Source organism: Prunus persica, chromosome G4 (genome assembly GCF_000346465.2).
Source record: "Prunus persica cultivar Lovell chromosome G4, Prunus_persica_NCBIv2, whole genome shotgun sequence".
Lineage (NCBI taxonomy): Eukaryota > Viridiplantae > Streptophyta > Magnoliopsida > Rosales > Rosaceae > Prunus > Prunus persica.
In genome coordinates this window covers 5,016,565-5,032,486 of record NC_034012.1, presented here as the reverse complement: position 1 = coordinate 5,032,486, position 15,922 = coordinate 5,016,565, and the positions used below count along the sequence as shown (strand labels likewise).

The 15,922-nt window shown below is 37.3% G+C and overlaps 3 protein-coding genes across 3 annotated transcripts in view; 2 read left to right on the top strand and 1 right to left on the bottom strand.

The window, feature by feature from the left end:
* Window positions 2,744–4,390, top strand: LOC18779169 (berberine bridge enzyme-like 7). The gene has a single exon (XM_007212643.2). It carries the CDS (start codon window positions 2,744–2,746, stop codon window positions 4,331–4,333), a length of 1,590 nt encoding a protein of 529 aa, XP_007212705.2. The 3' UTR covers window positions 4,334–4,390.
* LOC18779748 (berberine bridge enzyme-like 9) lies at window positions 5,014–6,609 on the top strand. Its single transcript, XM_007212357.2, has one exon. The coding sequence runs from the start codon at window positions 5,014–5,016 to the stop codon at window positions 6,607–6,609; it is 1,596 nt and encodes a 531-aa protein (XP_007212419.2).
* LOC18780523 (berberine bridge enzyme-like 7) overlaps window positions 9,756–15,922 on the bottom strand; it is a 6,456-nt gene continuing 289 nt past the window's right edge. Inside the window, exons 2-3 of the mRNA XM_007212936.2 lie at window positions 10,015–11,550; window positions 9,756–9,978 (exon numbers count right to left, since the gene is read on the bottom strand). Of these exons, the coding sequence (XP_007212998.2) occupies window positions 9,977–9,978; window positions 10,015–11,550 (1,538 nt within the window). The 3' untranslated portion in view covers window positions 9,756–9,976. The remainder of the gene's footprint in view (window positions 9,979–10,014; window positions 11,551–15,922) is intronic.

Genomic DNA, 15,922 nt, shown 5'->3' with positions numbered 1-15,922 from the left:
CGATCACGGCGGCCGAAGTTCGGCCGATTTTCAATTTGAAAATCGAGTTGTCTACGCTAAGAATCAATCTAATCCTACCCAACCATCAGCTAGAGCATGCAGAAGGGATGAATTTCCATACCTTGATCGCCAGAAATGGCGGCCGGAGGAGGGAGATCGGCGGCCGTGAAGATTCGGCGACATCCGGGCGAAAATCACCATTTTCCGGCGGCTGGAGCGGCGGCCGATGTCGGGGATGGGCTGGGTCGTGACGCCGAGGTCGAGCCGGTTCTTTTGGCACCGGCCCCGTCCGCAGCCGCGGCCGGTGGCCGGAGTTACGAGGAGAGAGAGAGGAGAGGCCGACGGGAGAGAGAGAGAAGTCGCGGGAGAGAGAGAGAGAGAGAGAGAGAGAGAGAGAGAGAGAGAGAGATAGAGAGAGAAAACCAGATTTTTATAAAAAAATCCCATTTCGAAATATTTACGATTGTGTCACTGGGTTTCTTTTGACCATATCTCTCTGGTTACAACTCCGATTCGAGCCCACTACGTGTTTATGAACTCGTCTCAGTACGACCTATCCAAAAATACTAGTCATTGCCCCAAACTCTCTCCGGTTAAAAATATGACTAAAATACCCTTAAATAATTAAATAAGGGTTAAATTTGGAGAAATTTGGGGTCGGAGTATTACATTTTATTTTTCAAGTTTGCCCTTATTAATTCTTTATTATTAATTAAAACACATTAACCAATTAGGACTTTTCCGCTTCCCAACTCCCCTAACCCAGCTCAAGAGAATAGAAGAGAAGAGACGTCCATCTATATGCAAAGAGGGTTGGCCAGTCAAAAAGTCAATGAATAATCCATTCGCAGAGCCTAATTTGGATCCCACCATCACATTTATTGATACCAACCTCATATCAGAAAGCTCCAGATTTTTTTTTTTTTTGCCACCTGCCACAGTTGAATTGCTACCCAAATAGTGCGGCTTAGTAGTTCTTTGTTCTTGTTTTATACCTTTCTCAATTTCTAGATGGTTGGCAAAGTTGGCAAGGCCAGAAGAGTCTACAAGGTGTGCTTTTTCCTTATCCGACATTGTGTGCCCAATTTCCTTTGGGGTCAGTCTTCTACGTTGATAAACCAAGGTTGCCAAAACTCTCACGGGGGGAGGTTGCCTGCCCTATTTCATATGCTGCTACTTCTTGGTCCCACAGTTTCTTTTTATTTTGTAGTGTTTGGCTTTTGAATAGATACAGTATTCTTGGAGTTTGGCACACAACAAGGAAATATAAAAATCCATCATGGCAAACAATTTGTACTCAAGATTTTAATTCGTAAAGCTGTTCGGGTTTGAGACCCATGTCGAAATGAAACGGTAAATTACAGTGGGTAAGAGATTTTTGAGAAACTTACTCCTTTTGCTGCATGCTCATCCATTTATCGGATTTATTTTTATTTGCTATTTGAATTTTCTCTTTCTATTTATTTGCGCATATGCATACCTATAAATATATGGCCAAGTCCTGTACATGGACTCCGCCACCGCATTGAAGTAATTGAATTAAGCGAGGTTGCAAGTATGTTTTTGTTGGAAGTTTGGTTATTATATTTCATGAGAGAACAATCATTGGATTTCTTGAATTTTTGAAAGTTTTAGACCTGACACTAGCGATACCCATGTCAATAAGAATAAAGCAAAAAGAGTCGTTAATCTCAACCTTGTTTGCTTGGTGAAATCTTCCTGTTCTTAGAATTAAAAAAATGAATTTAAACTAATTTGTTTGTGATAATACATCCTAGGGTTTTTCAGAAGGGACCTTTAATGGAGGGACTATATATATTTTTAGGGTTTTACAGAGGTGGAGGGGAGGAAGGAGGGGTGTTCTATTTATTTCTTTTCTTAATTTTTTTGTTTTTGCTGGGTGAAATTCTTTTTGTTGAAACAAAAAGATGATGGCAAAAAGAAAAAAAAAGAATGAGATGACATATGATTTGGACTGTCATATCATGTGCCACATGTGTTGGTATCAATAAGTTGGTAAACAAGTTTGGTGCCCGTAGCATTATTAGGGTTCAATTCAATAACAAGGAAACAAATAAAGTCCTAATTGCACAAAATCTGTACAAAAGAGAAAGAAATAAAATAATAAGAATATGAATTAAATCTCCTAATTAAAGTCAATCTCGCCACAATTTATCTTAACAACTCCTTAAATTCTAAATTAATGTTATTTTTTAAAATTCTTCAATGAAATTTATTCATGTTTGTAACTCATGTCCAATGTGAAAATACAAAGTCCTATTATATAATTAAGACAATGCTTTACCCAACTAGCTTTGAATTACAAGGTGAATGGCATTGTACAGCATTACTAAGATCCAACATTTGACCTGTACTAATTTTTGCTCCAATATTTCTCACGATTTGATTTGACCTAACCCCAAAAACACATCCTTGTGCATCTGGAAGCCACTTAAAATTCTAAATTTTGTCCCTTGGAAATTTATAAGCCTTCCAATTCAATGAAACTAATTTCTTCATTTGGCCAGATTTTCTTATTAGTAAGCAGATCTAGCAAGGCGTTCATCTCTCTTTTAGCCCATAAAATTCTTTGGTAGCATATCTATCTGTGTACATGGTTTTGACCAAAATAAAAAACTGTTCTCAGTGGTTTTGACTTCTCTAGAAATACTGCCAACCAAGTGAAGAAGAGCCATAACCTGCGGTTTAGTTTTCAACCAAAAAAAAAATATTTCGACAAATGATGAAGGTGCCAACCTCTAAAGCAATATTATTCTTTGTTCTCTCAGTCCTTCTGTCCTCAGTCTCATGGGCCACTGCCTATGCGGATCTCAATGACTTCCTTCAGTGCCTTCCCAAATTTTCTGAGTCCTCCTATCCAATCATTGAAACCATTTACACACAAAAAAATACCTCTTTTCAATATGTTTTGAATGCATACATACAAAACCGCAGATATTCAACACCTACAATTCCAAAACCAATGGCTATTATTGCAGCCATGCATGAATCTCATGTCCAAGCAACTGTGGTTTGTGCAAAAGAACATGCTTTGCATATTAGAATCCGGAGCGGTGGCCATGATTATGAGGGCCTATCATACGTTTCATCTGTCCCATTTATCATTCTTGACATGTTTAATCTTCGATCAATTGAAATAAATGTCACAGATGAAAGCGCTTGGGTTCAAGCTGGGGCCACGGCAGGCGAACTTTATTACAAAATTGCTGAGAAAAGTAAGGTTCATGGATTTCCGGCTGGAGTTTGCCCAACTGTTGCGACTGGTGGCCTTATTAGTGGTGGGGGGTATGGTCCTACGATGAGAAAATTTGGGCTTTCAGCGGATAATATTGAAGATGCTACGCTAGTTAATGTGAATGGTACAATTCTTGATAAAAATTCAATGGGAGAAGATCTTTTTTGGGCCATTAGAGGAGGTGGTGGAGCAAGCTTTGGAGTTATTCTTTCATGGAAGATTAAGTTAGTTCGAGTTCCAGCTAAAGTAACTGTGTTCAATGTTACAAGAAGCATTGAACAAGGTGCCCTAGACGTCCTTTACCGATGGCAATACGTTGCTCCTAAGCTGCCTAAAAACACCTACATAAGAGCAACTTCGCAAGTCAGCAATGGAGAGGGGAAGAAAAAGGCCGTGGAAGTCTCATTCAGTGGTCACTTTTTGGGTCAAATTGATGAGCTTCTTCGGTTGATAAATGAGAGCTTCCCTGAACTTGGTTTACAGCGCAAAGACTGTTTCGAAATGAGTTGGGTAGAATCCACTGTATTTTGGGCTGGCTACCCAATTGGAACTCCCATCAATGTTCTACTTAACAGGACAAATATACCAACATTCTTCTTCAAAAGTAAGTCCGATTATGTGAAAGAACCAATTCCAAAAGAAGGAATAGAATCCATTTGGCAAATGGTGCAAAAGATCGAGAAAGTGTATGTGCAATGGAACCCCTATGGTGGAAGAATGGATGAGATTGCTGCCTCAGCCACTCCATTCCCTCACAGAGCTGGAAACCTATTCAAGATTCAGTATTATATGTCTTGGACAGAGGAAGGAATTGAAACTACCAACAATTACCTCAGCTTCTCGAGAAAATTGTACGAAGAGATGACTCCATTTGTCTCCAAGAACCCAAGAGAGGCCTTCCTAAACTACAGGGATATTGATATTGGCGCTAATCTTCATAATCAGACAGAGTTTGGCATTGCTAGGGTTTATGGCAGCAAGTTTTTTAAAGATAATTTTGATAGATTGGTACGTGTGAAAACCGTGGTTGATCCTCAAAATTTCTTCAGGAATGAACAAAGTATACCACCTCTTTAGACAGACGAAGTGAAGCTTAGCAGCAGAGCACATGACATTAGGCCAATAAAAATTGTTTTTAGCTACATCGGAATACTTGTGCTTAAAGTTACAAAAAAATTTACTGAGCAAACGTGTAATACTAGTGAACATTCTATCGTTTATTGGTGAAAGTTATGAATGAAGTTATTCTTTATTATCCAAAAAAAAAGTTGCCAGTATTAGAAAATCTTTATTTTTTTTCTTGATAGAATAGAATGCATCAACTTTACAAATTCAACCTTTACACAAAGATTTCTTTCCTGCAAATATCTTTTGTTCAGATTTCATTCCCACAGTTCTCTTTTATTCAGATTTCTTTTCTATAATTGAATTGGGGCCTTGTGCAATCACACAGTTGCTTGCTGCCCTTGAGAACCGGCACTCAGTCCACAAAAATTCTATCATTAGGAACCTTTTTTTATCATACAAAAATAAATCCACTGAAAGTCATGAACCTTACAAATTCAACCACAGCTTTTTTTACCATTTTAATTACTTCTAAAAAATCATACACTAATCCTAAAGAGATGAGCTCCAACAGCCAACCCTAAAACCATGCAAGTTTTCTCATCCTCTTCTCTTCTAAGGCACATTTAGCTTAAAAACCCATCTCCATCCCACCCCTGAGATCATTAGAAACATCAACATTGCCTGGAAAAATGAAGGCTTTAGAATGTGCAATACTACTCTCTGCGGTTTTTTTAATCTTTTGTGTGATATCAGTCTCATGTACCAATTCATCGTCAGTTGAATTCAATTTTCTCCAATGCCTTTCCAAACATTCTCAGCGATCAAATCCAATCTCTGAAGCAATTTACACCTCCAAAAGTGCCTCTTTTTCCTCTGTTCTGCAGTCATATGTGAGAAATCTCAGATTTATATCCCCGACAACCCCGAAACCGCTGCTAATTGTAGCAGCCAAGCATGAATCCCATGTTCCAGCAACTGTCATATGTGCCAAAAGCCTTGGCTTGGAAATCAGGATAAGAAGCGGTGGACATGACTATGAGGGTGTTTCCTATGTGTCCCGAAATACAAAAGATTTCATCGTTCTCGACATGTTTAATCTCCGGTCCATCAATATTGATATGGCGGATGAAAGTGCATGGGTCCAATCTGGGGCAATACTTGGTGAAATTTTCTATGCAATTTCTATGAAAAGCAAAAACCATGCCTTCCCTGCTGGTGTGTGTCCTAGTATTGGTGCTGGTGGACATTTCACAGGAGGTGGTTATGGTAACATGATGAGAAAATATGGACTTTCAACTGATAACATTGTGGATGCAAAAATAGTAAATGTAAATGGTAAAATCCTTGATAGAAAGGCCATGGGTGAAGATCTATTTTGGGCCATTAGAGGAGGTGGTGGATCAAGTTTTGGAGTCATTCTTGCCTGGAAAATCAAGTTCGTTCGGGTTCCTGCCACGGTGACTGTGTTCGAAGTAAAAAGGACATTGGCACTAGGTGCAACAGAAATTCTTGTGAAATGGCAACAAGTTGCTGATAAGCTAGATCACGATTTGTTCATAAGAGCAATTATTAAGCCAGCGAATGGAACGATCGAGGTGTCTTTCATGTCCTTGTTTCTCGGAAACTCTGAAAGACTTCTGAAGCTGATGAGTCAAAGCTTTCCTCAATTGGGTTTGCAGAAAACAGATTGCCATGAAATGAGTTGGATTCAATCAGTTTTATATTGGACAAACTACCAGAATGGAACTACTTCCCCTGAGGTTTTGCTCAACAGGGTCCCCAAAGGGCAAGTGTTTCTGAAGCGAAAATCTGATTACGTGAAACAACCAATTTCAAAGACAGATTTGGAGGCCTTATGGAAGGTGATGATTGAGATTGGAGAAGTTACGATGCTGTGGAATCCTTATGGAGGAAAAATGAGTGAGATTCCAGAGACAGCTACTCCATTTCCACATAGAGCAGGTAACTTATTCAAGATTCAGTATTCAGTTAACTGGAAGGAGGAAGGGTTTGAGTCCACCAAAAGGTACTTGAGTTTGATGAAAAAACTTTATGTAGCAATGACTCCTTATGTGTCCAAGAATCCCAGGATGGCTTTCTACAACTATCGTGACCTTGACATTGGTACGAATTCGAAAGGCGGGTACGATGAAGCAAAAGTGTATGGGACTAAGTACTTCAAGGGTAATTTTGAAAGATTAGTACGTATTAAAACAGAGGTGGATCCTGAGAATTTTTTCAGAAATGAACAGAGCATTCCAACTCTTCCGTCTAAACAACTATAAAGGAGGAGCCGAGGGGGGCTTTAGGTTTTGATTTTCTATAGTCATAAATAAGAAAGTGAAGAAAATTTTGTTGGGATTAGATAATTCTCTTGTTTTGCATTCTTTTTGTTTTTCCAGTTTTTGTTATGTACAGGATGGAGGCTTGGCCCATAGTTGTAGTTATCTAAAGGTTGGACTTAACATGTCTCATGTACCAAACCATCTATTTCTTGTTTTATCCTTTTGCCAAACCCATCTAAGTATTGTTCTCTTCAAACGTTTTTGTTCAAAAAATAATGCTCATTTGTGTTCTACACAATTCTAGAGAAGTCAAGAATTCAAAAGATGGAGATGGCAATGCAAGAATATTCTAGAACAAGCTGGCAGTGGCTGAATGATTCAAAGCAATAATATCATCTTTTATTGGCACATGTGTCCCCTATATCCATTGTAGGCTCCTCTAGCTTTAGCAAAATCTATAAATAAATTAATGCTAACAGTATTAGAAAAGTAGACAACAGACAAGCAGATGGACTTTTCAAAGCCCTCTTCCTAAGCCTAGATTGCAGAGCTCTCTCAATTCTATGTTGCATGGCCATAAAATCTCAGTGAATACAATGAAATAAACTTAATAATTACTGTAGGCAAAGTTCAAAATTTCCACGATCTCCATCAATTGTATTAAATAATTTTGTATGTAGATTGCCAAACCCATGGATCTATAGTAGGTTTTTCGTACCGGTAGTTCTCTAAAGGTTTGGCCTGCTTAAGATAAGTTATTAGTTTGATCATTATTTGTAGTTATAAGTTAGGCTGTTCATACCGTTGGGTATGTTAAGAGTATCCTGCATTGAAAATGGAAGCATCAATTCAAAAAGGTCGTGGGCATCTCCATTCCATTGTCATTTGATTTTGGATTGAATATTCACATTCTAACAAAGCATTAGCCTCGTTTTTCCATGTACATCGTAACTTCCCTCCCTCTCATTGGGTCGGAATTTCTTTTCTTTTGTATCATAAATTTCTTATTGAAGTGTCTAAAATCACTTGTAAATTGACATACCACCAAACCCATTGAATTTAATGCAATAAAAATAAGATGCATGTATAGGTTGAGCCAGGAGTGTCCTAGTTATCTTTGTTTATGTTGGGTTTCGCCCTCATTTTATAATAATAATAATAATAATAATCACTTTGCTACAGGCTATCTAGCAGTTTTTTTTAATTTAAAAAAAATGGTATTATGCTTGTTTCTTTTTTCTTTTCTTTTTTGAGCAAATTCCGATCTACTTTCTTTCTTTATGCCAAATCTATTTAATTTATTGTTGCCTTGAAACTTTTCTCTGGGCAAATGGACGCTTTGTTCTGCTTTGCAGTGTGGTGATACCACAGTCGTCTAAGCAGTTATTAGCGGTTCCCAGTGGTTATTTTGGTTTTCAGGATTTACGGAAGCAGTTGGAGAGTTCGTGAAATTTCAGTTGGCTTTATCTTTTTAAATTTAACAGATAAGTTAGGGCTGATTTGGGAGTGATTATGAATATGCCAAAATCACTTCTGAGGAGAAGCACCTCCCACGTAGTTATCCATATCTCGTTTGGGAGTGATTTTGGATAGGCCAATAATCACTTCTCCGTATAATTACTTTAAGTGGTTTTAAGTGATTTTAAGAAGAAGCACATGGGAGGTATTTCTTCCCATAATCACTTAAAATCACTAAAAGTGATTCTATGAAGCAGTACATGGGAGACTTGCCTTGTGTACGTAGGAGGTTGCTGGTTCAGTTGTCTTGTCGAGAAGAACATCTGTGGGTGTTCCAATAGGATTCTCAGCCCAAAAAACAGTGGCTTCCACCCACCTCACTTCATGGCAGTCTGTTTGTTGTAAACCCAATTCAGGGAAACGCCAATGAATGATACTGCCAGTGTCTTGTATAGCCTGCCCAGATTTCAATCCTGCAGACGATGGACTGTTTACCAACGATATTCTCATCCCCTTTTGATTATTAAACTCATCATATGGAAAGCGTGGTCTATTATTAAACTCATCGTATGGAAAGCCTTGTCCATTATTAAGAAAAACTGAAGGAAATCGACGAGTATATACATGAAGGACCTAATCAGACGGCATTATTTTGATGTTGGCCATGTGGAATCATTCCCTTGATGTTTTTTATATGCATGGATGGATAGCGTACAGTTTGTTTGAACATGTTTGCTGGGCTATTATTGCTGCATGGATCTCATAGTTGGTATTAATAAAATGGAAACATATAGGTTTTGATTTCTAAATTATTAGGGTTATTTCCTTTGGTGTCATATGCTGAAGGAAGTTGAGGTTCCATTTCAAAACCAATTGATTTTAGAGTGGAACCTAGTCAGGTTTTACATGTTGGGCACAACGGCCACACGTGCTTCAACGTCACCAAATATGTGTTATCCACGTGTTAGGCTAAAAGTTCGCCACACATATAAGGGCGTGTTAAGAGTGTCCTTGCCCACATTAAAAAATTAAGAGAGCTAACTTGGGTTTATAATGAGTTGAGTTACTCCCCTTATTACCAATCGATTTTGGAGTGGAACCTTAATTTCCATCACATACATCCCTTATTATGCCAAAATTGCAGAACTACAATACGAATAAATAATTAATATTATTTAAAAGAAAAGGAGAAATGATACTAAATTTCCCCTTATTTGGCCGAATGCGAATTTGGATGGTTGTGGTGGCTGGACGTCGATATGGAGAACCTAAAGACTTAATTAGGTCGTATTTTATTTTATTTCACATGTTCCCAATTTTGACCCAAAAAAAATAATTTAAGGTTAATCATGCTTAGTTCTTTCTCAAAATTTTATTATGATGGATGCTTCAATATTTTATTTTTTGGCAATTTTGTTGCTAGGTCTTGCTTTTGCACTATGGTGTGTAAATATAATTTCATTTTGGATGCCCCTTCGTTTACACATAGAATTCAATTTCAGTCACATGATTTTATTTTTCTGCAAATTCTGTGATTTTATGCTTGTTCTATGTTTGGGGTGGTGTGTGTCTGGGAAGAATCTCATTTTCAATTTTTGCCTCTGCGCAATTTTTGAAGATCAAATTAAAATTTGAGTATAAATTTAGAGACCATTAAAATTAAAAACCTTTTAAAAAAATACAAATCATTGCAAATAAATAGAAATTCAGTTTATTCATCATCTTTAACAATACATTAAATCAATGTTGGTTACATCGATATCATAATCAAGCATGACACACACATCTCATAAGATGACACATCTAAACCTTTTACTTATTCTCTCTCTCTTCCACTTATTCTCACAATATATGTATATATATGAGGCGGAATTTTATTATCCATACATCCCTCTCTCTCTCTCTCTCTCTCTCTCTCTCTCTCTCTCTCTCTCTCTCTCTCTCTCTAGAAAGGTGGGATACTTTGTTTATGCCTGAAAAAATTATGAGGATCAACCGCGGTTTTCACCCGTACCAATCTAGCAAAATTACCTTTAAAGTACTTGCTTCCATAAACTGTAGCAACTCTAAGTCTAGTTTGATTATCTTGATTCGCACCAATGTCGAGATCCCTGTAGTTTTGGAAGGCCTGTCTTGGACTCTTGGAGACATATGGAGTCATCATGTCATACAGCTCTCTTGTTAAGCGAACGTACTTGTCAGTGGTCTCAGTCCCTTCATCATACCACGAGCTATAGTATAGAGCAAAAAATAGGTTTCCAGCTCTGTGAGGGTATGGCGTTGCGGACTCAGGAATCTCACTCATCCTTCCACCGTAAGGGTTCATATCCACCCAAATATTCTCTATCTCAATCATCTTCTTCCATAAAGCTTCTATAACATATTTTGGAAGTGGTTCCTTCATATAGTCTGCCTTGCCTTTGTAGAAGGTTGCTGGTTCAATTGGCTTGTCGAGAAGAACATCTATGGGAGTTCCAATAGGATTCTCAGCCCAAAATACAGTGGCTTCCACCCATCTCACTTCATGGCAGTCTGTTCGTTGTAAACCCAATTCAGGGAAACGCTCAGTCAACAATGCAACAACCTCGTCACTTTGTCCCAAAAACTGGCCAATGAATGATACTGCCACAGTCTTTTTTCCCTTGGTATCAATATTCTTCACTTGTGGCATTGCTCTGAGGAAGAGATCTTCAGGCAGCTCGGGTGCAACAGTTTGCCACTTGTAAACGAGATCTGTAGCACCTTCCTCTATGGTCTTTGTAACGTTGAACACAGTCACTTTGGATGGAACTGGAACCAGCTTGAGCTTCCATGAAAGAATGACTCCGAAGCTAGCTCCACCACCTCCTCTGATGGCCCAGAAAAGGTCTTCTCCCATTGACTTTCTATCAAGGATTTGACCCTTCACAGTAACTATCTTCGCATCCACCACATTATCGACGCTAAGCCCATATTTTCTCATCATAACCCCATAACCGCCACCGCTGATGTGGCCTCCAGCACCAACCGTTGGACAAAGCCCAGCAGGAAATCCGTAAACGTTGGTTTTTGTACCAATTGCATAATAAACTTCTCCAAGAGTAGCTCCAGAGTGAACCCAAGCGGTGTTATCCGCAAGATTAACATCAATGGAGTTAATATTAAACATGTCGAGAATGACAAAGGGGATATCAGACGTGTAAGATAAACCCTCAAAATCATGGCCACCACTACGGATTTTAAGTTGCAATCCATGTTGTTTTGCACAAAGCACAGTTGCTTGGACATGGGATTCATGCTTGGCTGTTATAATGGCCAAAGGTTTTGGGGTTGTAGGTGTAGAATATCTGCGGTTGTTGATATGTAATAACAAAACAGATTGAAAGGAGGCATTATGAGGGGTGTAAATTGCTTCTTGGATTGGGTGGGCATGAGAATGTATTGTAAGGCATTGGAGAAAGCCATCAATGGCAACTGTTTTTGAAGTTGTCCATGATACTGAGAGTGAAAGGACTGAGAGAATGAAAAGCAGAGTTTTTCGGGACTTCATTGCGGGGTGTTTTGCCTTTCCTGCTTTAAGTCTTGGCTGTGTGACAAGATAATAGACTTGGGGCAGTATTTATAATGAAGCCAAAGTACCCGACTTTAAACTTTTTCTTTTTTTCTTCACCAACTTGTTTCATTTTTTTAACATGAGAGTACGTAGCTAGTTAGCTTAGGCTTTTCATTTTTTAATATATCAGTATTGTTCTTGCCAACAAAGGCGGCTCTGATGAGGAGCATCTTGCTAGTTAGCGAGTTGATGTTTGCATAAATTTTAACCCTTGGATGTTAATGTCATTTGCAAAAATGACCCCAAAACATACCAACATTTTGAACGGCAAGCAACTGGATGTCATTCTCATTTGAGTCCTTGTTTTTTCGAGAGTTTGTATGAGGAAGAGGAAGAACCCGATTTAAGGAACATTTTTTTAAAGATTTTTCATCTTATGAGTAAAATACTTGTTGTCAATTCTCTAGCCTTTATATGCCTTTTAATTCCTTTTTTTTTTTTTGGGTGGAGAAATAGAGAACGATTAATAATAATTAATTATAAATTAAATTAAATTCCATTTTTTTATATAAAAAAATACATTTTGTTTAATAAATAATAAAGAGAACATATATGTCTACAACGTCAACATTGAACAGATCTATACTAACGACGTAATTCTTGAAGGAGAAGAGATTGAATGTAAGGTTTTTTTTGAGTTTGTTATGAGTTTGTAAGGTCTTACAACTTCGGATGCCCATTTAAAAATGACCCTGAAATATGAAGATACAAACAACAATACCATGTTTTTCAGATGTACAAATAGAATAATCTTTGAATGTTAATTAATTTAGCACAGGGACCAATGAGGGGACGGCGGACTATCCGCTGTATATTAGCATAGAATATGGGCACTAAATCCATTGCATGCTGCTCTAATATTAACAAAAACAGATGGATGTTTATAATTTTATAAAAGTCTCCAATAGAATGCCAGATGGATTATTCAAATAAATCCTAACGCTGTCGAGTATAGCCTGCCCAGAATGCAGAGCCCTATCTCAATTCTATAAATATTGGGTGTCTTCCTTCTGCAGATGATGGACTGTTTACCAACGGTGTTCTCATCCTCTTTTAATTATGAGAATGTGGAAAGCCTGGTCTATTATTCAACTCATCCTGCTCCATTATTAAGAAAAACTGAAGGAAATCGACGAGTTTATACATGAAAGACCTAATCATACGGAATTATTTTTGTGTTGGCCCATGTGTTATCATTCCCTTGATTACTTTATATGCATGGATAGGGTACAGTTTGTTTGAACATGTTTGTTGGGCTAGCTATTATTGCTGCATGGATCTCATAGTTGGTATTAATAAAATGGAGGAAATGGATAGGGTTGGATTGATATAACAATTATTTCCAACATATTTATTATCTTTCTCTTAGATTTTTACTATGTTTTTAAGTGAGTTTAGTCCATTTTTACTTAGTTTTGTGTTTTACCAAATTTAAAGAGTAAAGATGGAAAAGCAAGCAAAAGGAGCAATTTTGGGATTGAAATATAATGTATAGGAGCAGAATTTCATGTACATATTAGTCAACTTGACATGCAATTCAGTTTGAATCGGTTTCACTTCAAAATCGCAGTCTAACCAATTAACCGTGGTTGGAGCTCAAATGAGAAGAGAAAACCAACCAAATCGTATAACTATTGGGCAGTGTTTTCGAGAACTTTCATTTACATGCTTTTCAAATCTAATATTCATGTGAAATGAAGCAAAACAATTTCATACTTCAAATTTGAAACAAACACATAATATCAACATACTATGTCGTTAGATTCATCTCCTATTTCCTCGTATTCATTCTCAACAATCATGTTGTTCAAAACAAGCATGTAGTATCGATAATGTGGGATGAACACAAAGTTTCTCTCTCAAGTTGTCATTGTTCTGCAATATTCCAATCCCTTGATGGTATTTTATTTATTTATTTTCTTTTGGATTTCCATGAAGAACAAACTACTAGCTCAACTAAGTTTAGAGAAGAAGGTAGTGCTCATCTCCTTAATAGACCTAGGATTGTTTGATCTTGTGGTTACTTTTGATAACCAGTCACGTATGAATAGAGGAAACGAAGAAGAAAACTAAAAAAGGTTCTGGATTTCTTTTATTGATTCTCTCTATTGATCCTGTACAATATTAGTTGACTCAATATTTATAGAGTTTTGGGTTTTGCAGAATACATGAGTTGTCAAAGACTTAAGCTCTAAGCTAATAACAAACTCACTTAACTAACTGACAGTTGGCACGCCAGCTTCAGACTACTTGGCTAACTTAATATAACTCTAACAACTTTTTCTGTAAGACTCTCTTGACTTAGTGTATTGCCTTGTCAGAGTGATGGCCCCTATTTTTTTTTTTTTTTTTCAAGTGGTGGGTTTCTAGGTAAACATTTCTGGTGTGCGTCATACTGTATGTGTTATCTCTGAAATACTGATGAATGTTCATACACATTTCACTCTAGTTGTTGCTACCACAAGTGATGCCTAGATTGACGGATCTTTTTGAGTGCCTTATTGTCACTAGTAATTTTCTAGGTCTGCATGTTTTGTGAATGTATTTGATTTGGATCTATGTATCTGTTGTCTATTCATAGGTCTACGACTAGTTATTGACTAGTTATATTACTATTAGGAATAATTAATCATTATTGTCTTAAATTTGTCCATTGAGATTTTAATTTACCCCCTTCACTAGTACCAATTTTAGCCTTTTATTGAGAAGTCGGTGCGTGTTCAATTAACAAACTACCCCCACAATAACATGCATAGAAGGGGAGAAGAAAGCAAATTGTACACACAAACAAAAACAAAAAAACAAGAAACCACCCAGAAACGATGGTTTAGTCAAGAAATGTACAAATTCCCAATTGTTTTATGTTGGCATGATCTAACCGATTCTCATAGTTCTGGAAATTTTTTTCGAGTTTTATTCGGATTGGGACCTAAAACTCATTCTAATCTAGGGTTAGAAGTAAAGGATTTTCCTCCTATGTTCGTTCCAATAAATTTTTAATTTGGATTTATGGATTTAGTCGGGGTAATTTACCTTTCATTTTTTGTTATGTCTCCCCAAAAAAAAAAACAGTTCTCTTTCCTATTCAATTAATCAGTATTTATTTCACTTTGGATATATATTTGCTTTTATCTTTTCACATCTCCAACTCTCTCATTTGTTCCAATTGAATCCTTTGAGTGTTATAAAATCGTCCATTTGAATTAAAATATGAATAACTAATTAAATATTATTATAAAAGAAAGAGGGAAAAAAAAAAAGCCTATGCCCAATCTTCGAAGACCCAATTGAAACTCATGTATAAATTTGAAGACCATTAAAGTTAAAAACTCTTTTAAAATGCACAAATCATTGCAAATAAATAAAACTTCAGTTTATTCATCATCTTTAACAATACATTAAATCGATGTTGGTTACATCGATATTAAAATCAAGCATGATACATCTAAACCTTTTACTTATTCTCTCTCCCTTCCACTTATCCTCACAATATATGTATATATATGAGGTGGAATTTATTATCCATACATCACTCTCTCTCTCTCTCTCTCTCTCTCTCTCTCTCTCTCTCTCTAAAGAGGTGGGATACTTTGTTTGTGCCTGAAAAAATTATGAGGATCAATCGCGGTTTTCACCCGTATCAACCGAGCCAAATTACCTTTAAAGTACTTCCTTCCATAAATTGTAGCAACTTCAAAGCTAGTATGATTATCCTGATTGGCACCAATGTCGAGATCCCTGTAGTTTTGGAAGGCCTCTCTTGGACTCTTGGAGACATATGGAGTCATCATGTCATACAACTCTCTTGTTAAGCGAACGTACTTGTCAGTGGTCTCAGTCCCTTCATCATACCACGAGCTATAGTATAGAGCAAAAAATAGGTTTCCAGCTCTGTGAGGGTATGGAGTTGCAGACTCAGGAATCTCACTCATCCTTCCACCGTAAGGGTTCATATCCATCCAAATATTCTCTATCTCAATCATCTTCTTCCATAAAGCTTCTATAACATATTTTGGAAGTGGTTCCTTCATATAGTCTGCCTTGCCTTTGTAGAACGTTGCTGGTTCAGTTGGCTTGTCGAGAAGAACATCTATGGGAGTTCCAATAGGATTCTCAGCCCAAAATACAGTGGCTTCCACCCACCTTACTTCATGGCAGTCTGTTCGTTGTAAACCCAATTCAGGGAAACGCTCATTCAGCAATGCAACAACCTCCTCACTTTGTCCCAAAAACTGGCCAATGAATGATACTGCCACGGTCTGT